The 27,041-nt window shown below is 34.2% G+C and overlaps 1 protein-coding gene across 1 annotated transcript; it reads left to right on the plus strand.

Annotated features, from left to right (window-relative positions):
- The first annotated feature begins 10,305 nt into the window (after positions 1 to 10,305).
- LOC144447691 (dTDP-glucose 4,6-dehydratase-like) lies at positions 10,306 to 24,109 on the plus strand. Its single transcript, XM_078137770.1, has 13 exons — positions 10,306 to 10,348; positions 12,865 to 12,926; positions 14,510 to 14,566; positions 15,350 to 15,398; positions 16,190 to 16,281; positions 16,883 to 16,996; positions 17,691 to 17,782; positions 18,569 to 18,630; positions 19,028 to 19,080; positions 19,935 to 20,061; positions 20,612 to 20,697; positions 22,574 to 22,789; positions 23,510 to 24,109. The coding sequence occupies exons 1-13, from the start codon at positions 10,306 to 10,308 to the stop codon at positions 23,570 to 23,572; spliced, it is 1,116 nt and encodes a 371-aa protein (XP_077993896.1). The 3' UTR covers positions 23,573 to 24,109.
- Positions 24,110 to 27,041: the final 2,932 nt, after the last annotated feature.

A 27,041-nucleotide genomic window follows, 5' to 3' on the forward strand; every position in this document is an offset into this window, starting at 1 on the left:
TATGATCTGCAGATCTTGGTCTTTTATTCATAAATATCCATGGTAACTCTTCTGGGTAAAGACTATCTATAGTTTATTAAGTCTTCGTCGATTCCTTTTAAGTTTGTTGTTACAGTAGTAGTTGAGTATACGTACACATAGTACATTTCTACACAACTCATTTCCGAGTCTGTGATTTTACAAGCGTTTTAGCGGTAGATGAAAGATATCTTGGTAAAAGAATTGCAGGTTTCATTCTGATGGAGACAATGCTGGCGACAAAACATGTTGAGTTACAACTATTAACGCCATATTTTATTTCTTTAGTAACTACGAAAGAATGACATGAAAGGGCGGATTGCATTATATGTTTTTTCTAACGACATTTGTCATGGAATGTGTGTTTATAGTACTCGGGGTATATGACTTATGGAATAACAGAGTGACCTTCACATTCGTTCATCCGTAAATTTATGTATGCGAATTTAAGTTTTCGGCATACTCAAGTTTACTCCCTCAGCATCTTTATAACCGTTCGTCACTTGCATTCACTAAGTACGTCATTTTAGCAAATTTAAGTCGTCGGTCCGATAATATTTGTGCAATAGACGGTCACTTTCAGACGACGTCAATATTTCGACTTATCACAGAAATATCACGGTATACGTCTTGGACAGTGCCGTAAAAGAGGTTGTGGTTTACGACGATGTCCTCTTGACGGTGCGTCTTGGGCAGTGCCGTAAAAGAGGCTGTGGTTAACAATGATGTTAAATGCATTGTGTGACTTTTTTAGTACGCAGATACTAAAATATATTACCAACGTGTTTACTCACTGGCATTATGCATAAATGCTAGGTTTGTGTTCTGCCAATAGCAAGTGATGGTGCAGTGAGCAGAACATCGCAATCAATTTTTGACATGCAGTGAAAATGCACCTATCCCAATCTAGGGATATAGAAACAAGTATAGGTGATAACTGTCAATTTGAGAAGTCCTTACAAACATGTATTGATTTAAATGTACCTTCCATTGTATTGACCCATAATTAAAAACAAAGATGTGTCAAGCAATTATATACAAATGTCTACATAATGATACATTAAGTCTAAGATCATAATATATCGAACAAGGAATTCAATAAGTAGTTGCATGACGTTTGTTTCCAAAATAATAACTCTAACAATTGTTGAGTATTTGGTGTTTAGTGTACTTCGAACATGTACACTGAAGGTCCAGTGGTTTAAACATCAATGGCATAAACAGCAAGGTAACTTCTAGCGACGTAGCCCGGGAATATAATGATAAATAAGTGAGGCACCTAATACAATATATTTGCAAAGCTTCAATCACCTAACATAATAGGACAGTGTGATAAGAACGGGAGTGGGACGTAACAAAATGACATCTATATAGTTTAGATCAACTGTTATAAATATTGTGATGTCATTGCCTAAGTATTGTCGCTTGGCGACGGTTGTTGTCTCGATAAACAACTCGCACAACCTTTAGTACTCTCCCATTGTTAAACCAAACTCCGTGATTGGATATGCGATAACAATACATTGCACAGTGCATGTAAGGCCAAGCCTCTAACTTTGTATTTATTTGTACTGGGTGACTGCAACAGTAACTTCACTTTCAGGTAGGTTTGACAATTTGGCATCACTGTGACTTGTGCAAGAAAGACGTCAAAACGTAGACGCAATCTTTATGTATCAATCAATCAATCAATCAATCAATCAATCAATCAATCAATCAATCAATCAATCAATCAATCAATCAATCAATCAATCAATCAATCAATCAATCAATCAATCAATCAATCAATCAATCAATATCTATGTGTGTGCTTAGAAATATAATGTAAATGTTCATTGAAATTGTCAGAAGACATATAAAGAGTGAACAAAAAGTACTGTTTCATTTTAAATGATTAATGAAATCATGAAATACATAATCTCTAAACACAGGTTACTATCCGGACTAAAAACGTTTGTCTTTGATGTATTGACTTAAATAGATAAAATGTCGTTGTTGAGTGTTAGCTGTACGACAGCAACTACTTGATGGTTGTGTCTCTGTTATCAGTAAGTTTATTAGGCACACACTTTCTAATTCTTTCCGAACATAGAAATGTGATCAAAAATGCATAAAGCGGACGAACATTTGGGAAAAAACGAGAGCAAAAGTACATTGCAAATGCCTATACAAGTACAAGCACAAAGTAGAAAACGATATTTGCAGGCTAGGCCAACTATCTAATCGACAAGCAACAGAAACAGTATACAAACATGGTACAAATTGATTGGCGTTGATGCAAACATTATGACACTCTCAGAAGGAAGGTGTTTCTGATAATAAGTTTTGTTTCAAATGGTTACACTTCACTTGCACTTGATCTGATATTTCAACTATCTTGACTACAGGATGATTATATCCACATAACCAAGGCACTGCTATGACCAACTTGTGTAATCCACCACACGCAACAACAGCAGTTTTAGTTTTGTGTCTATCTTTGTTTGTCAATAGTATGTTTTCCGAGGTAATATGAGCATGCGTGTTATAAGACGTTAATGGTCATTGCGTGGTCCTCATTACATACAATTTGGTTGTTATGGTTTTTTATCTTTTACAGGACACGGCATGTAGTCACATTTTCACATTTTCACACATGCAGTGCATATTATCTGTATATGCAACCTTGACATTGAACGTATTATTTGATTTTCAAAGTCGGGAAAAGGGTATTGTTGAAAGTGATATTGAAGTAGAATATATCCGCGCAACAAAAATTCTCACGGTCTGTGTTATGTTGGACCACATGTACAGTCCTTGTACCATATAAAGGGACTAGACTGTGAGTGGACCAAATTTGGCAAACACTGTTCGCGTGCTGTATCAACTTCAACTCAGTCGACCAAGAACGAATGAATTCATAGGCCCTCTAATTTCTAATGATTACTTCAAGTACTTCCATTGCAAAGGGGGTTTTCATCTTCGAATTGTTAGTGTACGATGAATTCGTGATATAGAAGAGACACTATGATTGACAAACTAACGTGATATAGAAGAGACACTATGATTGACAAACTAACGTGATATAGAAGAGACACTATGATTGACAAACTAAAACAGTCCTTAACAAATCTAAAAGAAAGGCAGCAATGGAAATCATTTGTAAACCCTTGAACAAAGTAGGTCGAGGTTAACGTTTTCACTATTTAGATATTGATAATGATGTACAATGCGTGTCTTGTCCGTCAATTGTATTTGTGTTCCATTGTAAATTTATAAAAGAAGTCATATAAATCCAAAGGCGTGACCGCTGTGTAATGTCATGATAGGTTGGGAGTAGGCGTGACCACTATGTAATGTCATGATAGTTTGGGAGTAGGCGTGACCACTATGTAATGTCATGATAGTTTGGGAGTTGGCGTGACCACTATGTAATGTCATGATAGTTTGGGAGTAGGCGTGACCACTATGTAATGTCATGATAGGTTGGGAGTTGGCGTGACCACAATGTAATGTCATGATAGGTTGGCAGTTGGCGTGACCACAATGTAATGTCATGATAGTTTGGGAGTTGGCGTGACCACTATGTAATGTCATGATAGTTTGGGAGTTGGCGTGACCACAATGTAATGTCATGATAGGTTGGGAGTAGGCGTGACCACAATGTAATGTCATGATAGTTTGGGAGTTGGCGTGACCACAATGTAATGTCATGATAGTTTGGGAGTTGGCGTGACCACTATGTAATGTCATGATAGTTTGGGAGTTGGCGTGACCACTATGTAATGTCATGATAGGTTGGGAGTTGGCGTGACCACTATGTAATGTCGTGATAGGTTGGGAGTTGGCGTGACCACTATGTAATGTCATGATAGGTTGGGAGTAGGCGTGACCACTATGTAATGTCGTGATAGGTTGGGAGTTGGCGTGACCACTATGTAATGTCATGATAGGTTGGGAGTAGGCGTGACCACTATGTAATGTCATGATAGGTTGGGAGTTGGCGTGACCACTATGTAATGTCATGATAGGTTGGGAGTTGGCGTGACCACTATGTAATGTCGTGATAGGTTGGGAGTTGGCGTGACCACTATGTAATGTCGTAATAGGTTGATAGGTTGGGAGTAGGCGTGACCGCTGTGTAATGTCATGATAGGTTGATAGGTTGGGAGTTGGCGTGACCACTATGTAATGTCATGATAGGTTGGGAGTTGGCGTGACCACAATGTAATGTCATGATAGGTTGATAGGTTGGGAGTTGGCGTGACCACTATGTAATGTCATGATAGGTTGGGAGTAGGCGTGACCACTATGTAATGTCGTGATAGGTTGGGAGTAGGCGTGACCACTATGTAATGTCATGATAGGTTGGGAGTAGGCGTGACCACAATGTAATGTCATGATAGGTTGGCAGTTGGCGTGACCACTATGTAATGTCATGATAGGTTGGGAGTTGGCGTGACCACTATGTAATGTCATGATAGGTTGGGAGTAGGCGTGACCACTATGTAATGTCGTGATAGGTTGGGAGTTGGCGTGACCACTATGTAATGTCATGATAGGTTGGGAGTAGGCGTGACCACTATGTAATGTCATGATAGTTTGGGAGTTGGCGTGACCACTATGTAATGTCATGATAGTTTGGGAGTTGGCGTGACCACTATGTAATGTCATGATAGGTTGATAGGTTGGGAGTAGGCGTGACCACTATGTAATGTCATGATAGGTTGATAGGTTGGGAGTAGGCGTGACCACTATGTAATGTCATGATAGGTTGATAGGTTGGGAGTAGGCGTGACCACTATGTAATGTCATGATAGGTTGATAGGTTGGGAGTTGGCGTGACCACTATGTAATGTCATGATAGGTTGGGAGTTGGCGTGACCACTATGTAATGTCATGATAGGTTGATAGGTTGGGAGTAGGCGTGACCATTATGTAATGTCGTGATAGGTTGGGAGTAGGCGTGACCATTATGTAATGTCATGATAGGTTGGGAGTTGGCGTGACCACTATGTAATGTCGTGATAGGTTGATAGGTTGGGAGTAGGCGTGACCATTATGTAATGTCATGATAGGTTGGGAGTTGGCGTGACCACTATGTAATGTCGTGATAGGTTGATAGGTTGGGAGTTGGCGTGACCACTATGTAATGTCGTGATAGGTTGATAGGTTGGGAGTTGGCGTGACCATTATGTAATGTCATGATAGGTTGGGAGTAGGCGTGACCATTATGTAATGTCATGATAGGTTGGGAGTAGGCGTGACCATTATGTAATGTCGTGATAGGTTGGGAGTAGGCGTGACCACTATGTAATGTCATGATAGGTTGGGAGTAGGCGTGACCATTATGTAATGTCGTGATAGGTTGGGAGTAGGCGTGACCACTATGTAATGTCATGATAGGTTGGGAGTAGGCGTGACCATTATGTAATGTCGTGATAGGTTGATAGGTTGGGAGTAGGCGTGACCACTATGTAATGTCATGATAGGTTGGGAGTTGGCATTTCATGATGGTTGCCACCATTTATAGTGTATACTTTAGGTGTGACTTCTACCTAAACACTGTGTTAGCCTTCAGTTATTACAGGATAGGTACTGGGTGGGTTGGGTAGGGGGTTCAAGCGCTCACTCCCGGAACAACCCAGATAATCGAAGACAAAGGAATAATATATATATATATATATATATATATATATATATATATATATATATATATATATATATATATATATATATATATATATATATATATAGTTTCCTTATATATATATATATATATATATATATATATATATATATATATATATATATATATATATATATATATATATATATATATATATAAGGAAATTGTGATAGATAGCGCAGTCAAGCCTATTCTACATCATATTTTAATCAGATTGTTCGGGGATGGGGATGGGTGGGTGGGGTGAGGGGGTGACTGTCACCATCTCGTTGTATTCCTCTTTCATCGCAGTTCAGAAACCCACAAAAATATCCTTCCATTTCTTGACTTGTACTTTGTCATCTTTCATTAAATGTATCATTATACTTCAATTTCAGTGGAACTTAAGAAGGAATTTGGAAACGGAAAGAGCACCATGAAAATGTAAGTTTTAGCTTTCTACAATATTGGGATGAGCTCTAGTTAATGAAATGACGTCTAGATGTTACTGACAATGTTTTCCATTATTTGATCAGAGTTATGTTTCCCATTCAAGAATATTGTTATAGTTCACATTTAAACAAAAACCGAAACCAGAAACGGCAATAGATTGATTTGAATAACTAAGTGGTAATTCATTGTATTTTCTTTAAAAAAACTGAACATGTCAAATATCTGCACATGTGTAATTAATAATTTGTTGCAGAAATTCGTCTAGAACAATCCTATCAGATAAAACTGTTTTATTTTGATAATTTAGGCTTAATATGATATTTGAATAGATTACATGTCATAAACTGTCGATGGATTGCTTACAACGTAACTTGTGTAGATTTTCAACAAGATATCTAGACGGACACTGATTTGGCCACTGAAATAGATAGCGGGGTCAAAGGTTGTTGTACTTCAAAGTTTAATGGAGAAGCGAGATTCAACTCGGTGTCAATTATGTATGGTTGAACAGGCTGACAAAAATAGAAAGTATAACACACCATGCCATAATTGATAATACAAAAACCATACTAACAGCATTATTTACGTTTCATAGATAAAGATTAAGTGACCAAAGTATTCGATCGATTGTTATTAATACAAAGGTAATTCGTCTCTAATTAATATCGAGTGTCTTAACTTTTGTTATTGTAGCATTTTGGGACTCCTCGTGTTGATCCTGTCTTTTGTTTTCCTCTGCAACGCAAGTAAGATATATTTTCATATCGTTCATGCACATAGGACACTATATTTTGTAGTTGTACATACATACATACATACATACATACATACATACATACATACATACATACAAACGATACATCAATTCAAATTAACTTTTGGGTCAGCGCCCAAAAATCAACGCCCTCAACGGCGATCACAATTTCAACCTGTTTCTGTATGGCTAATATGGACAACTGACAATTATTGGTATCTAACCATTTTCAGGGAATATACATATATTGTGGTTGTCTGGTCGAAAAACGATTCTCCAATTTACAATTAGTACAGTTTTAACATGGTGACAAATTCAAAACCAAGCTTTCGCTCAATATTTAAACTTGTCACTACACTACCTACAGACAATGTTGATCACCAGATGAATGTAAAATGCTCTTTTCATAAGTAATTGACCAATTTTTAAAGAATGTTTTAGTGAAACATCCCAGTTGCAGTCATTCTCGCAAACCAGAGCTGTTATTTGTTCCGCCATACTGCGAAATAACCTCCGGACGGTGAACCTTTGAACGGTGCCGTAAAAGAGGTTGTGGTTTGCGACGATGATGGAGTTGCAGTTAGTGCAGGTGTAACGTCACATGTTTTTCAACTACAGCTGAGGATGCAAACTGTCCCGAGTTACAACCACCAGATCACGGATGCATCGATAACATAGATGTAGCACATGGAACAGAAGTAACATTTACCTGTAATGAAGGCTATGTAATCTTTGGAGAGAATGACAAGGTCACCTGCAGTAATGGAGAGTGGCTTGGTACCCAGCCAACCTGTAGTTCAGGTAAAATGAATAGTGGATCGAAGTCACGTACAACAACGATGTATTGTGTTATCTGTGTTTAGTAACGGTTTATATATATATATATATATATATATATATATATATATATATATATATATATATATATATATATATATATATATATATATATATATATATATATATGTACATGTGTTTCTATAAAATACAAAGTTAAGAATATACTGTTTTTAAATCAAACCTCTAGATCAATGGTTTTATTGTATTGCAGTCAGGTATTGTTGTTTTCTAGTTTGTACTAAATAAGTTGGTAAAAGTCGATGTGTTTCGCGAATAGCTTTATTACAGCTCATAACTATCTTGACGCATGCATCATAAAAGATCTTTAATTTTTTGCGAGTTTTAGATATCCGAAATTGGATTATTCTCATTAGCAATTCGAACATTTGACGTCTTCCTTTATCTCTCTAAAATATCTTACCTAAGTAGCTCTCATCGCTTGTTGTAACATTCCCGTAAAGAGATGAGGGGATTTTACGACATCTTACGACGATGGCGTTGTCGTAATTGCTTGATGTTTTAATTTACGATATTCTACAAGGATAAAGCTTTTTATTTTTAAAAGTTAATGTATTTTTATTGACCTTTCACAATAAACCTACAGCGTTCAGAAATGCCATCTTTCTGAATGTAATTATGGTTGTTTTCTGTTACATTTTAGGCAATTTTGGTCCAGTTTTGAATACATTTCTGGCCTTCTGCACTATTCTCGCCGCATTTATTTTCACTAAACATTAAAGTGATCCAGGAAAGTACGGGTAAGAGTCAGTTTTAATTCCTTCCATGTAATTAAACCCGGAAAAACATGATTTAGTAATATGTATGCTTGTAGCATGTGTACTTTGGATGTTGTAATGTCTCGAAAATTGCTTCATAATTATTAATTATACATTGCCCTTTACAAACGTGTTAGTCTAGTCCTATATCCTAATACCTGTCGCCTTTTTCTACGTCTATCGATCACTATCATCTCCACGTGGTGGGGGTTGTGATCGAAGTGATCGTAATGCGTATAGGAAACTAGGTTATAGTAAGACAACTTGGTATTTGATTGTATTTGTTTTTCATTTTTATTTTCTTTAATTTTGATGTTGATTTTCCTCATCATTATTTTATTTGTTACACGCTTTTTGGTTTTACTTCCAGATCCTGTGTTCTTGATCGACCAATTAGAACGCCAGAGAAGTTTTTTTAAACGTCGACTCTAATGCCAACATCAACCAGACGTCCATAATGGCTAAGTGTCGGTCGTAACAACAAAACGTTTATCAATATCAGGAAATTTACTTTTAACAATCGGCTATTTCACAATTAGTGCTGCATTTTTAGGGCTAGATTTCAGCGAATTAAGCATATCTTCCACTACGTTATAATAGTTAAGCTTGCTTGCACAAGATAAGGACGTATCGATCTTGTTTGTATACCACAGCACCCGTTCAGTCAGTTCACACTCAGAACACTGAGTTTCATGGTCTGAGGTTCACACAATAAATGGGTTCGGAAATGTTCTTTTTGTCAATGAATGTGATGTTGAAGCACTAACTAGATTTGGGGCAATATACGGTTCCGTTATGGAATCTATACAGAACGATTAGATATTATGGCATCACAGATAAGGTTTGGCGAGAGATAACGTCCACTAAGCTTATTTATGAATTGATTGTTAATATTAAGCTTATATTTTGATAATCCTGTATTTGTATCCACGTAATCTGAATTAAAAGTAATGTACATTTTGTATCGCAGCTTCAAGTTTGTAAATAAAGAAAAGTACTTCTTATGGAACTAACTTTGAAGTAAAATTATTATAAAAAATAATTCCTTTGTTTAACGTTGCTAACATTGCATATGCCGAAGAAAAGTAAATTCCTTTCCTTGTGGCATGTCGTGCACATGAATTAAAGGTAACCTGCCTTCGTTGGCAAAGCATTGACTTCTAAAGTTGCCCGACTTACAGACTAAAAGACATGATAGAGCGCCCGCTATGTTCAATATTACCATGTACATCTATCTGACCACCTGTAGGGTATCTAGTCTGCAGGGGAACCATCATTTTATTTAATTTGCTCTCTTTCGCAAACTTTAAAATTACAATTTAATTTTTTTTAAATATGAAAAATGAATAAATAAAATTCGTAAAACTGCACACTGCATTACCTCAACTGCTCACACTTTTCTCAGACCAATGTACCGTGGATGTAAAGTGAGTGACAGCCCTAAAATGTTCTCTTTTACAAAACAGAATTGTTTAAGTGCAAAAAGAATTGCGAAATGTGGATGCGTAACTTTGAAGATCTTGAACGTTATGGTTGGAAGTTTTAATACCGGAGAAACGGCGGGAATCCTACTCGTCGCATCGTCTGCTTGATGTTGCGTCATCTGGAGAAAAGCCGTAAAAGAGTAGATTTGTTAAATCAGTTCGTATCTTGAGCTATCTTCTTGCCTTACATTCTTACTTATCCCATTTCCCCCATACTCTTTTTAAAGTCTGACATAAATGCTTTATTTGCATTGTGCTTCTAAATAATCTATTCACTGGCGCTCTCCAACGACGAGGCATTTCTGAGTATCAAGTTAGGTGTTCCATTCCAAGATGGCGTCCTCTGTGGAGAAGCCACGGGTTTTGATCCTCGGAGGTATGTACAATGTGTACTGTTACGGTTACACCGTTAATTATTGTATGTCCCTGCGGATCACAAACGTAAATATGCTTTGATATGACCACATGTTGTGTGTGCCAAATTTCGTATGCGTATTTAATTCGTGTGTAAATAACACCTTGCCAACGCGGAAGTTTCAACCACTTGAGCAGCTGGTGTGTGAGCATGAGTTTGACACATGCGGTCACATTTAAACTGGGTGTCACCTTCGATACACTTGTTTTTACTCATTTTAGTCATAAAACAAATATTTTGTCATCATTATCCCGTCCCATTCTCGTGTTGACCCTAAAGCACTAAAACGAAAAGTTCCGAAACTGAATCGCCGACAAGGGAATTGATGTACACGATTTGCTGTTCTGTGTTCAGTCTGTGATATACATGATTATTATGATTTGAATCTGCAAGACTTAGTCAATTTGAGTTGCCTACTTTTAAAAGTATTCCACTTGCATTTAAAGGCCAATGATTCAATCACAGGTTCTCGCATTAGTACTATTGTATTAACATTATATAGGCTCATTCTGTTCTGGATCAATTCTTTAACCCCACCACACTTTTATTTTCTACACCCAATATTCATCCTCATCCAAAAAGGGTGTTTAACGATCGGAATCAGGCAGTGCAAGAAAATAAACAGTGTCCATCAATCCCAGTTTATAAATTATATTAAAAAGAAAACCCAGTTGATTGTATGACAGACAATTTTCACAAAGTACCTCATCATAGGACTGTTTGTTCATGAATACTGTTACTAGTATATTAGTCTAAGAAGGCTGTCTGCATGTATCTACATTTGTAGATGGTTTGTGCAAGCATAAGCATATACTTTATAATGTACTATTAACTTTTTCATGGTTGATGTAGCTACTGTACAGATGTTACCATTTTTTTCTGTGTCAAAATGTATGTACATCTTGTAGTTTTTGACATTAACGTATATGATCATATCATAGTAAATATACATGATATCTTTCAAAAAGAGAGGGTCAATAGATATGTAATTTGATATTTTTTTTTAGTTTTGGGGTCATGACATACTGATGTTCACACTGTTTCAGTTCTATTTCTTCCCAAGTCTCACTACACTTCTCAAGTGACTGATATATATTAATTACAACAAACATGCCTCGTAAACCCATTTTTTAAGCTTGGAAGAAAATTTCTGTGAGACTTCCAACGTGGGGTAGTTGGAACATGGTTTTCCCAGACTCTTGTTTTGGGTGGTCTCATAGGCAGAGCCCACAGTGATGAGAGGCTGGGTAACCAAGACTATCCCAAGCATGGTAGGATTACATGTAAAGTCATAAGGGAAAATTAGGCAAAATATTCAGATCCATGCCATTTCTTAAAGTGGCCATATGGATGAGGATTAGGTATTTATTTTGGATTTTTAATTTATAAAACAATTTTATCATGGCTTCCTACTTGGAAAATCAATGTGAAACAACATATGCCAAGTCTTTTTTTGTAACTGAATACTTTGCAAAAAGCTCAAACATACCTAAACAGTTTTTTTATTGTACGTACAATAACAAAGATTTTACAAGTTTATTAATCTTTTGCAATTTATTGAGTTACAAACAAGGACTTGGCATGTGTTGTTTCACATTGATTTTCCAAGTAGGAAGCCATGATAAAATTGTTTTATAAATTAAAAATCCAAAATAAATACCTAATCCTCATCCATATGGCCACTTTAACTATGTATTTGTCATTAGAAACAGGAAATTGTGAAGTAGGTGTAAAGAGTTTTTTTAAAAGGGGTAGTTACTATGGTAAATTCCCTTTGTTCAACTTTTGAAACAATTGTAATACTGAAACAATGTATTCTGTGTTTTGTATGCAACCTTTGTCAAATTAATAATTGTGTCCTTAACATTGGGTTTGCATTATGTATTATTTGAGAACATGCATGCAAAATGTACTTTACCTAAAATGAATGCCATATACTGTGTACCAATTGTGTTATTTGGGGTTATTATGTCTCATGTCCTTTCAAATGATTTGTCCTTTTAGAAAACAAGCTTTAGGTTGTCAACAATGTCAATGCAACATTTAATGTGGACAAGAAAGTAGTGCGGAAGTATTTCAAAGTGATGCATAAATTATGAACTATGAAAAATTCAATAGAATAGATAGCTGGAAAATGTTTGTGTAAATTATTGGTAAACTGCTAATTTGAATAAATATAGTAATTTCTGTGATGTCACTTCCTGTCACTTTTTCATCTTCATTTTGTACATCAGTGTTTGAAAATAAAATAAATCATGTGATTAAAGTTATCATTTGACAAACAGAAAATATTTAAGTTCATGAATTTAACTTCATATTGCACCGAAATTTTCAATTAGCTCACCGAAGCAATACAAAGTGAAATTCATGAACTTAAACTGAATGTTTGCACCATAGACCCTCCACCAAGAGGGAGGGTCTATGTTTGCGCAGATGAACTTTATTCATGTGACTGAAGAAAATATTAAATTTTGTAGGTGTTGGATTTATTGGAAGAAACCTTGTGGAATATCTTATCACAAATGATTTGACATCAAAGGTAAGTAACTTCACATTAAATGATTTGACTTCAAAGGTAAGTAACTTCACATTAAATGATTTGACTTCAAAGGTAAGTATTAAACTTCACATTAAATGATTTCACATCAAAGGTAAGTAACTTCAGATTAAATGATTTGACATCAAAAGTAAGTAACTTCAGATTAAATGATTTGACATCAAAGGTAAGTAACTTCACATTAAATGATTTCACATCAAAGGTAAGTAACTTCAGATTAAATGATTTCACATCAAAGGTAAGTAACTTCAGATTAAATGATTTGACTTCAAAGGTAAGTAACTTCACATTAAATGATTTCACATCAAAGGTAAGTAACTTCACATTAAATGATTTCACATCAAAGGTAAGTAACTTCAGATTAAATGATTTGACATCAAAGGTAAGTAACTTCAGATTAAATGATTTCACATCAAAGGTAAGTAACTTCACATTAAATGATTTCACATCAAAGGTAAGTAACTTCAGATTAAATGATTTGACTTCAAAGGTAAGTAACTTCACATTAAATGATTTCACATCAAAGGTAAGTAACTTCACATTGAATGATTTGACTTCAAAGGTAAGTAACTTTACATCTCATTATTTAGAAGTGTGGAAATACTCAGGCATATTGTTTTGAATTGAATATATAAGACATAGTGTAGAATTAGAAATTTATCCAAAACAAACAACATAATTCGTTATTACAGCTGAGACAGCAAACTATCAGTCTTGTAACTCTTGTTAGTGACGTAGATAAGGGTTGGTAGCCAGTAAATACTACTGGTATATATTCATCACTGGGGCAGATTTATGAGTCTCACTCCAAGATATTAATACTACTTTTCACATTTTACCAGCTACTTTTAAAATGGGCTATATCCCTGCTTGTTTACAATATCATCAATGGCGCATAGTGTAACTTATATAAGTTCAATTTGAGTTAACTTGCCTTCACTTTACAACTTTCAAAAGTTGCTCTGAAAAGTTGCTCATTGTTAATAAAAATGATGATCAAGTGAATTTAAAAATGTCAACATCTAAGAGAAGAAATAAAACTACCAGTTCATTGGGTTAATTAATAGGTTATATAATATTTTGTTAGTAATGAACATGACAGGAAGAAGAAAGGGCAGAACATGTCCGATTGAGAAGTGTTATGTATCCCTTCTGAGAGTATGAGATGAGAACAGCAAGTCTGGTCAATTGTTAACATGCCTATGCAGAAGTTAAAATCATTAAACAAGGCCAAAAAAAAGAAAGAATTGTTTCTGGTCAGCATGCGCAGCACTTAAATACCCTTGCGTTGGTCTCTGTTTTCTGGCCAATGCTTCACTCAATCAAAAGGGCATTAGCAAAATGTAAGGTGTAGGGAAAATGCGGGGAAAGAGCCCAAAAACCACTGCATGCCTGGATTCTAGGTGACAAATGATATGTACTACTTTCATTATCCGTAAAATCTATGATAGTACATGTCCTTAATAATAACTCAAAATCTGTTGTCGTAACCAGTTTCTATAAGAATTCATCATTTTGTTGTGGAAATTTAGTTACTGTATTGTCAACACCTTTTTATTTTTCAGATACGAGTTGCAGATAAGGTTCCACCTAAAACAGCATGGATGAACCCTAAACACTTAGTAAGTCACAAAATTAAAATGAGAAATTGTGAAAATAAAAAAACCACATAGTCAAAGCCATAGCATTAAAGTAAAATAAACTTCTGTTCCAAATACAAATTTGAAAATTGTTACCTGAAATTTTTGACAGCATACGCGACCTTATGGACTACAACCTTTTTTAGGCTCACATGTCGGTAAGGTCACATGCCCCGGCGTATCCTGAATAGTTTCAAGTTTGTATTTACAACAAAAATTTAATTTGATACTATGGTTAAAGTGGCCATATGGATGAGAATTTGGTATTTATTTTGGATTTTTATTTGATAAAACAGCTTCACTATGTTTTTCTACATGAAAATATAATGTGAAATAGCATATACCAAGTCCATGTTCATAACTCAATACATTGCAAAAAGATGGAAAAAGTGTAAAAAGTTTGTTATTGTATGTACAATAACAAACATTTTACACATTGTTTAGTGTTTTGCTGTTTATTGAGATGTGAACATAGACTTGGTATATGCTATTTCACATTATATTTAAATTCTCATCCATATGGCCACTTTAACCAACACAGATGAATTTTCATTTTAAGACAATTATGAATTAAAGCCACATTAACTTTTGCTGCAAATAGTAGCGAAACCAGTTAATGTAAGTTATCAACCATATGAATCATAAGATGCACCAACAGTTATAGTTGTATTCTGGGTTATTTCTATGAAATCAGGACAGGAGAAAATCAGTTATAGCAAGAATATCCAGAACATCGGCTCATAAAATGTGGTTTGTTTCTTACAGGAAGTATTTTCTAAAGTAGAATACCAGTCAGCTAATCTCATAAATCAAGGTAAGAGTTCTGAATAACCACTTCCTTCTTGTCACCTTTGACCTTGGCTTCCTGCTTGTGACCTTTGACCTTGGCTTCCTTTCGCTTCAAGATGATTGTTACTGACTGATTGTAGTATAAACTTAGTGACCTACATTTTTATGCGTAGATATGGGCAATATTTGAGTATTGTTCCTCAATGAAATATCTAGGTCAAATGTAAAATTTACCAGCTTTAAATGTGTTATCCTTGCGTAGAAAGTGCCTCGAAAATAAACTCTGCGAACTTTTAGTCTGTTCAAGAAAACTCCAACTTCTTCTCAGTTAAAATCAATAAAAAAAATCTTGAGTCAATGTACAAACATTTTTTAATAAAGGTCAAAATGATATGAAATTTAGTCATTTTAGAATCCAATATGGCCACCAAATACAATATTAACTGTAAGGGAAAGTAAAAGATTCTTGATTTCCTAGAAAGCAGCAAGATGGTAAAACCCCAAAATTTATGTTATTATATCAAGAGGACCAGTAACAAGCTTTCATATGACAAAGTTTTGAGTGAATTGAAGAACTTTTATTTTCAGCAAAATTTGTCCCTGAGGTGCATAGTGTATCTCAGTTCATAGGCTACTTCAAGAAGCTTTCATATCAGTGTGCAAACATGTTTGATAAAATACCTCCAACAAAATTTGTTACACCTGTGAACTGCAAGTGTGAAGTGTACATAATGATTTCAAATTATTTTATATTTGCCTCATCACAATGTTATGATACAACTACATTTTACTGTTTTCTCCTGCTTTATCCATCAGCATCTTGTGAAAGATGTTACCATGACGATGAAGGGGAATATGATATTGTTGTAAATCTAGCAGCAGAGACTAAATATGGACAAAGTGAACCAGTAAGTCCTGAATTATCAGTGTCTTTAAATCAATGTTTTAGTTAAGGTTTTAGTACCCTGATACCAAAAGGGAAAAATCAGGCTAAAATTACATAGATTTCTTTACCATAAATGTGGTGAGAAACACCAGTAAATTAATGTATTTATTGACACCAAAGTAAGCAAATCGGTCTTTACTACCTTTATTTGCTGTGAATTTACCATTGAAAGTGATTTATTTTGTTGCAGTGTGTCAGCATCATATAGTCTAAAATCATGTGGGGACACGACAGCATCATCATGTTTATGTGAACACTGTAGGGGGGAGCACAGAATTCTGTGTGAGAGTAGCGGATTGACTAGATGGAAAAGTATGAAGATAACATACGCAATACAGTCCGGAACTAAATATATGCCATAAGCTAGTTTTGTTGTCGGAAGTCTACACAAGTATTTTTGAGAAAAAATGGCAGACTTGAGCTGGTCATAAATCATTGTCTTTCATGGTTTAATGACACTTTTATATTGATAAATCAAGCCTAAATTATCACTATTTGTTGTAATTATAATTACATAGATTCCATCGTTAAATCATGTTTATGTGAATTCTTTTACCTTTCAGGTTTACAAAGATGGCATTGTTAAATTAAGTCTAAATTGTGCAAGGGAGGCTGCCAAAAGAAAAGTCAAACTTTTTATTGAAGTTTCAACAGGCCAAGTCTACTCAGCAGACAAGGTAACATTTGTGATGTCACTTCCTGTCAAAATGGTGCCATTATTTCCAAAATGAATATGTTGTCACTTCCTGTCAAAATGGCTGCCATATTGTTTCCAGAATGAATATGTTGTCACTTCCTATTAAAATGGCTGCCATTGTTTCAAAATGAACATCTTTCTTAAACATTTCCTAAAGGGCTCAGTACATAAACTATATCTTTTCAGGCGTATTGTATCCATACACAAAGAAGCAACATTTTTTTAGACAGATCAAGGTTGTAAATTTGCTTGAAGGTTTTGTTGTTCATGACCGGATTAATAAGAAAATATTTTCCTCTTTCATTGGCTGATCCTATTTATCAACACCTAGTCATCGTTATGTCGGAGTTCATATATTTAAATTTTGTTGTTGTGAGTCAAAATGACAAAAACTGGCATTTTTTTTGTGAGTCACCACATAGTAAGAGATGGGAGAACACCAAATGTTGGTGTGTGTCACTAGAAATTGTGTGCATCAGTGGCACATCAAATTGACTTTGAGGGCACACTGAAGATCACCCAACAACATGCAGGGAAGGGTTCTTAGTTAATGCTACTCATATATACACAATAAATGTACAACTCACATAAACTTAAATGATGTCTGAATCAAAGATTTACTAATAGACTTATATATCATACTCCACACACAATTTTTCATGTCTATGTTGTAGAAAGCCAGTTGTGAAATGTCTAAGACGTCACCATGGACACATCTAGCAAAACATAAATTAGAAGTAGAAAAAGAATTATCAAAGATTGAAGGGTAAGTGATAGTCTTTGATAAGTATGATCACTTACCACCATACTACTATGTGGACCAGTAAAATAGAAACTCTATCGTCAATGATGCTAATGATTTTATAAAAAATCTATATAAGATTATGTACTATAAACGTAGACGTTTTTGCTAGACTTATTTTTCTCTCGTATTTTTGCTGGAAAACAAAAATGTGAAAGTATGTAGTGACTAAAATGCCTCTTTCTACATAAACAGTGTACCAGGCTTAGTAATTCATAAAGAAGTAGTCTTTGGCAACTACATGTAGTTGAAGACTGTAAAATTATAAAGTTTTATATTGTGCTTGCACAGGTATGATAGGGAACTTGCAAACCCACCATATTGAATGTTGCATCATGGAAAGTGTGGTAATAAATACTAATCAATTAGTATTGTAAACAATATTGATACATTGTTTGTAACCACAAATAATCAATTCATAGTTACCCTGACAAGTGTGGGAGGTCAATTTTATCAGTAGCTCCAGATTAGGTATTACGATAACCACAGATAATCCTATAGTCCTTTGTGTCTGAGCATGCTCAGTCTGGATTGCAAGTTCCCTATCATATCATTCCCCATTCTTTGTTTTCATTCTGCCAGAAAATACTCCTGAGTCCTGTCCTTAGAAGTTAGAGTTTTGTCAATTCTTGTCTTGACTCAAAGTGACAAGACCCCTTATGTCACTGATATTTTCCTTGTCTGTATAAAGAAAATATTGGGGAATAATATTTAAATGTGATAAAATTATTTTTATTCATTTTATTTCAGGCTCAATTTTATCATAGTAAGACCAGCAATAGTTTATGGCATGGGTGATAAAACAGGACTATGTAAGTATCAGATTATGTCATACTGTTCACTGTGCTTTTGTGTTACCTAGTTAACTGTTGTACCTCCTACTAGCCCTCGTGTACAAAGCTTGTCTTGGGAACCGTTAACAAGCTGGTAACTAAACATTGAAACTGTGCCCAATAGCCTGATTGGTCACAGTGTGCCTGTAACCATGACTACTAGTCAGACTATCACTTTTCAAATGATGTCACAGGCGTTACTGAGATGATCTCAGTTGGTAACATTAATCAAATAGCATGATTTGTGTAGTAGATTGTAGATTTTGAATTGAATTCTGTATTAAGTTACTGGAAGCCAGTGAAGTTATGTCAAAATTAGTGTAATATGGTCTTGTTTCCTTATATTGGTAATGATGCATTTTTTTTTATTTTCCAGTACCACGTCTTGTGATTGCTGCTGTTTATAAACAGATAAGAGAAACAATGAAGGTAAATCTTGTCATTTTTATTCCTCAAATCTGTTGTAAATCCTGTAAAAACAAAACTTGGTTGATTGTAAATTTAGTTCTAAATTACCTTCAGATCTTTGTCATTGTAAAGATGATGTTTACTCAACACCAATCCAACAGGACAAGTGGAAACTTCAAATTACAAAATCTACAGTAACACTGGGTATCAGCAAATATTTCTTTTCTCAATGGTTGTATCTCATGTGAATAAATAAACAGTGCATATTGGTTTAACCCGAAACGTTGCTGACTTTCAAATTTGGTGAGACCAGAAGTACATGAACACTATGGTACAAGTGATTATGGAAACCTTTAAAACTGTACTAGCTTTACCTGGAGTATCAGTCAACCAACAATATATCCATCAACAGTTTTCAAAATACCGATAATTAGACACTTTACATGTTAATTAAAGGTTGTTGTTATCTATGAGTAGTAGAGTAATAAGTTGAAATCGTGATTCACTGGGATACTGATTTTAGGGTGCGGACCCAAAAATCAATTTGATTTGAGTACTATTTTCAATTGCATTTTGTTGCCAATTTTTTGGGTATGGGCCCAAACATCAATTTGATTGGATTTATTGTACCACATTGTGAGTACAGATACACCAATATGTTTATCCATATGTCATTCAATACTGTTCAAGGTGTAGGATATTATAAACAAGTCAATTATATTTAACAGAACAGTTTCAAAAAATGTTCCATTTGCAGCTGGTGCAATTTTAAGCGTTTTCTCAGTCCTGCCATCATGGTAATCATGTTAAATTAATTTGAAATCATAAACACCCTCCTAAATGACATGTAAATATGTTTTTTTTTTTGGATTTAGTTACTATGGACCAAAGATCTGAAGATGAACACTGTTCATGTTGGTGACATGTGTCGTGCAATATGGCATCTTACAAGAGAGGGAAAAGTCGGTGAAGTTTATAACATTGTTGATAATTCTCACACAAGTAAGATGTAATTATGTATTTCAAATATTTTTTATCTTTTCTATAATTTATTGTATTTTGTGTGTTCTGTAATTACTACAGTTATATACCATTTAGAAGGAAACATGAAAGGTTTTTGTAAATTTAATCTTCAGTGAATCCTTTATTTTAAAATGAACACCACTCCAGGAAATGAAGTCATTTTCATAAACTATGCCTTCTGGACAGTCTTTTCATCATTTTACATCACCTACAATTACTTGCGATTTCAGAGAAACATCAAATTGACATTGTGCCTTATAGGGTATCTTTACTATGGACTGTTGCATCATGGGAGTCAGCAGACATAATGCATTCAAGTTGTACACTGCATATTCATGATGAATTTTGTAATTTTCTTCCTGTTACCATAAATTAAAAAAAATCTTGTTTCAGTAGTATCTTACAAATGTATTGAAAGAGTATCACAATCATACAAAGAAGAATACACTATTGCAGGTTTTCATTTTAAGTATGTTTAGTCCTATACTAACTTTGTATTGTTGTGTTTTTTTCCCTTCAACCCTGACAGCACAAGGACTGATAACAGAAATTGTAAGCAAAATATTTGGTATTGAGTATGATTACATGGGATCTATTATATCTAACATTGCCAAGGTGAGTTTATTTGCTATTCAAATCGTCTTGTATCATGATGTCATATCATATACCATATCTTATACATGTACCATACGTAAGCCAAGTTATTATCTTGAAACAGAGAATATGGATTATATACTCTGATTATTCTGCCTCACGACAACGCAATTCTACATCACTGGTTTTACGGAGCTCGGCATATGAGTCAAAACATTCCATATTTTTTCCATAATATATACTTGAAGAGATATAATTATATTATTCCCCAATAATTTTCTTCATTTAGCTGGAAAATACTAATGACATAAGGCCCCTTAGGTCACTAATATTTTCTTTGGTTGAACAAAATGAACGAAGAAAAATATTGGAATAATAACTAAATGTCATTTCATTATCATACATTATATATACCTATGCCCAGATCAAACGTTATTGATGGCATTTAACACACAATATCACTTCTGATATGGGACATTAAATGTCTTGATATTCACGTTTTTGATGGCGTTTAACACAAAATATCACTTGTGATATAGGACAGTAAATGCTATGATATTCACGTTAAGCATCATTATTAAATGGCTTTCTTATTGGACAAGACGTGGTAATTCTGAACATAAACAAACAATAATGGCTGCAAATAATCTTACGACTCGTGTTACGTTGCGGAAACAGCACTCTCAATGATACAACAAACGATCGGGAGTCATATTATCAAATGTAGCAAAGAGAAAGCAATAATCTATGAGCTGTTCAAATACATCATGGTGGCAGAGTGCTACAGTAAAAGGTCATAGGTCAAGCATGTACACATGTGATTTCATAAATAAAGTACAACTACAGTAGTAGCAAGCAGACAACATTTTACAATTCAGTTCCATAACCAGAGTACAAAAATAAAGCTTAGGAGGTACGGATAAGGAAGGAACAGTGTTACTCAATGTTGAGTGTGTGGTCACTGATAACATCACTTCCCTCCTGTTAATTGCATAATTTACTGTATAATTTGCATAATTTGAAGGATACTGTTACATGTACAGATGGGTCAGAGGTCAGAGGTCAGAGGTCAGAGGCTCATAGTTAAAGTGGCACAAACTACGTAAATGTAAACTTTTTACTCAAGTGAAAATTCTTTAAAAAACTTTTAGTATAATATTAATGTCTGTGCATGTTTTCTATGGTATTACAATTTGTGTTCTGGCATTGTTAGAACTGTTATTTGCAGAGTAGAGAGTTCCTGTACATTTGATATATATAATAATTTATGTCATCAGATAATTTATAAATTATATCCTAATACAAGGTTTGAGTTCAGTCTATTGCAAGTGATGGTTAAATGATGATTAGTAAGTAGAATACTGTGAGTACCTTTAAATATGCAGAAAAAAGTATATCCCCAAAAGCACATAAATGCATCGTGTGCCCCTTTAAGGCCTAAACAAATAATTATTTGATTCCAGTTACCCGACCCCCACCTAGCTTTTCACTGCCGACCTTAAACATTTTTTACATATTCAAGACAAAAATAATAAAATCGCAAAAAATTGCGAAAACTCACGAGAAATAGTGCATGCAGAAACTGACTTCAACTTAAAAATACAATATAAAACTGTTCCTCAATCTGTAATGGCTGTACAGCTGATAGGAAGAAATAAATAAAACAGACCATTTGGAAAACAATGGAAAACATAACTACTTGAACTAGACACTCAAACATGAAAAAAAAAATATAATAAAATAAAATCCCACCTATTCTAAAATTGAGTGTAATCAGAACCACACAAACTTATTTTATTAGGCCTAAACTCGATAGGCCTGATATTCATATTAATATAGTCTGTAACATATGACTCTATTCCTAGTAATTTTTGTAATGTATACCCTCATTGGACAGATAACCATGACAGATGTAGTGGATGAATCCAATGACAAACACATGACACCTTGGTCAAAGGCCTGTGAGTCTGACAATATCCATAACACACCACTCAGCCCATTCATAGATCAAGAACTACTCTACAATAAACATCTCCATATGGATTCAAGTAAACTGATCAACACTGGATTTACCTATGAAAAACCTATTTTAACTCAAGATTATTTACAAGAGGTGAGTAATCTTCTGAATACAGAACTGAGGTCTTGTTACAAGACTAACCTAAAGGACTCCGGGTCCAACCTTCAAAACAGTAATGTTGCATGGGTTTCCTACAAATTTCTAGTAACTCATCAGTCAGTGAAAGTACATCAAATGATTTATGAAGCGTTTTTTTACTTTACAATGATATGTATCGGTAAATAGTCTTTATATAGCACTTGCCCACACTTTACTCAAAGCATTCTTCAATTATTATTACCTGTCGCAGGGACCTATAATCACAAAACAACCCTTTATATCAGTACTTTCTCAACTTCTGAGGACATTTTGATTGCAGCTGCTGTAAGAGTCAGCTGCTGTAAGAGTATAAGGATTAAATCTTTCACGTAACAATCCCATGTTCTATCAGGTCCCCATTTATACAGCTGGGTTGACGGGGGCACAATGTGGTACTGTCACTAAATGCTCTAGATTCAATCCTCCACATGACAATCTCTGTCCAACCAGGTCCCCATTTATACAGCAGGGTTGACGGGGGCACAAATTTAAGGTTATTCTTGTTCAATGACTTTATGTTTAGTCACTCAGAAAAAAATGACAGTGGCAATGCTTGAGCTGACAACTGGCATATTACAACCATTTTTAACAATTCAATAATCATAACTTAGAACATGACAACCGTGCAAATCATAAACCAAGAGTAAATGTTTTGTTTCAATTCTTCAATGACAGGTCCTGGATGACTATGTATCTATGGGTGTCTTTCCAACATCATTAGTCCAGACTTCAGCTTAACTTTGCATTAACCCTGCTCTTCATGTAAGTTCTGGTTAGCAGAAACAACTCTTTAAAGTATAAAGTATAAAGTATAGTATGATCTGAAGTAGTATTGCGATGACGTATTAGAAAAAAACATTGGTAAAACAGTCCTCTAAGATTTTAAGTTTGCGTATATGTTTATATTTGGATAGGCTGGCTCTTCTCTTGGTACGATTATTACTAGAAACAGACGAATTTTACATCTTAGAGGATCATTCTATCAACATTTTTGTAAACCACTTTTACATCATCCTAGCAGAATTCATTCACTTGCAAACATTTGGATATGGAGTAGTTTATTTTCATGATGAAAATGAAAAAGTATAGTAACTATTATGGCAGATTTAGTATACATTATCAGCTATATTTAAGTTCTGGTTAGCAGAAACAACTCATATGTATATAGCATAGAATATTAGAGAGAGATGTAGTCTTGGTTATGGTGTAGTTAATTTTTATGGCAATACTGTGGCAGAAACTAAGTATATTCTGTTTATGAGGAAAAAGTAATTTTTTTTTTACATTGGGATATGTGTCTAAATGATGATAAAGAAAACTTCCTGAATATGACTGCTGAGGTTCAAAGCCACTTGATGATTCAAGTTCAAAGTAATTTTTGAGCTCTTTTACCACTAAGAAATGATAATAAAGTTCACCCCAGCTTTAAGATAACCAGTAACATTAAAGTGGCCATAGGGATGAGGATTTGGGTTTTTATTTTGGGATTTTAAATTTTAAAAAACAATTTTATCATGGCTTCCTATTTGAGAAGTCAGTGTGAAACAACATTGAACAAGTGTGTGTTTGCAACTCAATACATTGAGAAAAGCTTTAAAAAATTGTGTAAAAAGTTTGTTATTGTACGTACAATAACAAACATTTTACACATTTATTAATCTTTTGCAATTTATTGAGTTATAAGCAGAGACTTAGCATATGTTGTTTCACATTGATTTTTCAAGTAGGAAGCCATGATAAAAATTGTTTTATAAATTAAAAATCCAAATTAAATACCCAATTTTTCATTCGTATATCTTGTACTTCCTTATTACATACTTCCCTTTTGGTTTCCATTCGTTATTTTTTGTTGTAATTTTTTTATCAATTTCTTTTATAAATTATGAAATTTTGGATCATTTCTAACCGATAATTTTCTTTCAATGATCAAATTTCTATCCCATAATATTCAGCATAGATATAAACCTAAAATCATGATTGTAAGTATATGATGCTTGATACCTACCTTCAATAACCATGTCAACTTCAGAAGTTTTTGTAAATATATACATTTTTTGTTACCTGCTTCCAAGATATATAGACTTAGTTCGGATTAGGAATAAAATGTAGATTTGAAAGCGTTTGTCTGACCGACCGATAGAAAAAAGTTTGTGTAGAACAAAAGTATGCTCTGGTGTTGCTCCTATGGAGGTTGTGCCAATTACTTATCCAGATCCCTTGCAATCCTCATGGATCCACTGATAAGATAGTGCAAATGCAAAATAGCTGGGATTGAAATCCTGGCCTTTAACTTGTTGTGTGTTTAACTACTTTTGCAAAAAGTATAAGTCTGTAAGAGACACCATTCTGTCACACTAGGAACTATTAGAAGCCAGGTAGGGCTGAACAACATGATGATTACTTATCCAGATCTAGATGCAGCAAACAGAGATTTTGCAGTCTACAAAAACTACAGGATCAATATTCAGAGAGACAATTTGCATATTTAGAAAGACAATTTGCATATTCAGAGAGAATTTGCATATTTAGAGAGAGAATGTGCATATTCAGAGAGACAATTTGCATATTTAGAGAGACGATTTGCATATTTACTGACAATTTAGATATGATACTCTAAGAAATAATTTTTTGTTATGTTGAAATCGGTCATAGTAGAAATGTTTTCAGAAAGTTTGTATGAAATCAAGTGCAAAATAATAAGTCTAAGTAAAGCTTTGTTGTCAATAGATTTGATAGGATTGAAGGATTTTAATAGAATGATACATTTTCATAATCTGTAATATTAATTTAGACAAGTCCATGGTTAACCAAATATAGGCCAGTATAAAAAATATGACAGAAATTTTATGAATTTAGTTTTCTTTTGAATTTAAGGTTTCTCTGATGTGAAAATACAACAAAAATGTTATGAATTTAGTTCTGTTTTTGAATTTAAGGTTTCGTGGATAAAATACGATAAAAATATTATGAATTTAGTTTTGTTTTAAGGTTTTTTGGGTGGGAAAATATGATAGAAATATTACGAATTTAGTTTTATTTTGAATTTAAGGTTTCTTGGGTGGGTAAAGGTCTATGATATTTAAACTAAATATATATGATATGTGGACAGAAGGTTTTTGTCTTTCATGTCAGTTTTATTACATGTAAGAAACTAGAGTGTCATTTGATATACTGGGTTTCAATCACACGCTATGTGTTACTCAAATTTCCTGATGAGTAATCTCATGACAGAACCCCATAGTGTTTTGGTTTGGCAGAAATTCCACATGGAAATGATTTAGTGTCTACATCACAGTAATTTTGCGTGTGTGAAAATACAGCTAAAACGCTTACTATAAACTCACTGCTAAATTTGCTTGATATTTGTGTGTAGTTTAAACTGTTTTCATCACATTTGTATGAATACACTCATTTTATCCAACGAAATGTAATAAGGAATGATGATTTCATGAATTTTGAAGAAAAAGATAATAATATGAGTGATAAGACTATCAAACTGTCTTCACCCAATATAACCAGTGATAGAAGATGACAAGATCACTTTACTGAGAGTTTACATTTTATTGTACCACACACAACACAAGTTCAATGCATTTGAACAGAAAATATGAGATTTATACCCTGGTTGTTCTACATCACAACAACGTGTATCTACATCATTGGTTGTGCGATGTCAAAACATTCAAAATCTCCATTACTTTTCCTGATTTTTCTTAAGTTATGCTTCCACAAATTTGATTATTCCCTAATATTTGTTTTCAATCAGCTGGAAACTATTCCTGACCTACAGGCTTTGTCACTTCTTGTCTTTGAACAACAGTGATAAGGCCCCTTAAGTCACTCATATTTCCAGAATGAAGGAAAATATTGCTGAATGATATGTAAATGATGTATTTCACATAGTGTTAACAATATGTTAACATTTGTTTAAACCAGAAATAGTAGTGTTTCAATTGTTCTGAGTTTCATGATAATCTCTTGATCCATATTAATTGTTCATACTATTCTGATGTCCAAACTTATACTAATATCATTTGCCACTGTAATGCTTTTCATGCAGACCAAATTATATTGATGGTATTCCCTTCAAAAAGCATCATGACTTGCATTTGAATCTAGCCTAAGATCCACAGTGGTCCTTCTGAACAAAATACAAAGGGCTACCAAACTCCACTCCAAACCACTTCATTTTATCTCAGAATGATTT

The sequence above is a fragment of the Glandiceps talaboti genome, chromosome 16, assembly GCF_964340395.1.
Source record: "Glandiceps talaboti chromosome 16, keGlaTala1.1, whole genome shotgun sequence".
Lineage (NCBI taxonomy): Eukaryota > Metazoa > Hemichordata > Enteropneusta > Spengelidae > Glandiceps > Glandiceps talaboti.

Bases quoted from the DNA above. Each gene is read 5' to 3' on its own strand.
- LOC144447691 (XM_078137770.1), top strand. From the start codon at position 10,306: ATGGCGTCCTCTGTGGAGAAGCCACGGGTTTTGATCCTCGGAG. The intron at 14,567-15,349 runs GTAAGTCACAAA...TGTTTCTTACAG, and splicing joins GGATGAACCCTAAACACTTA to GAAGTATTTTCTAAAGTAGA. The intron at 22,790-23,509 runs GTGAGTAATCTT...CTTCAATGACAG, and splicing joins CTCAAGATTATTTACAAGAG to GTCCTGGATGACTATGTATC.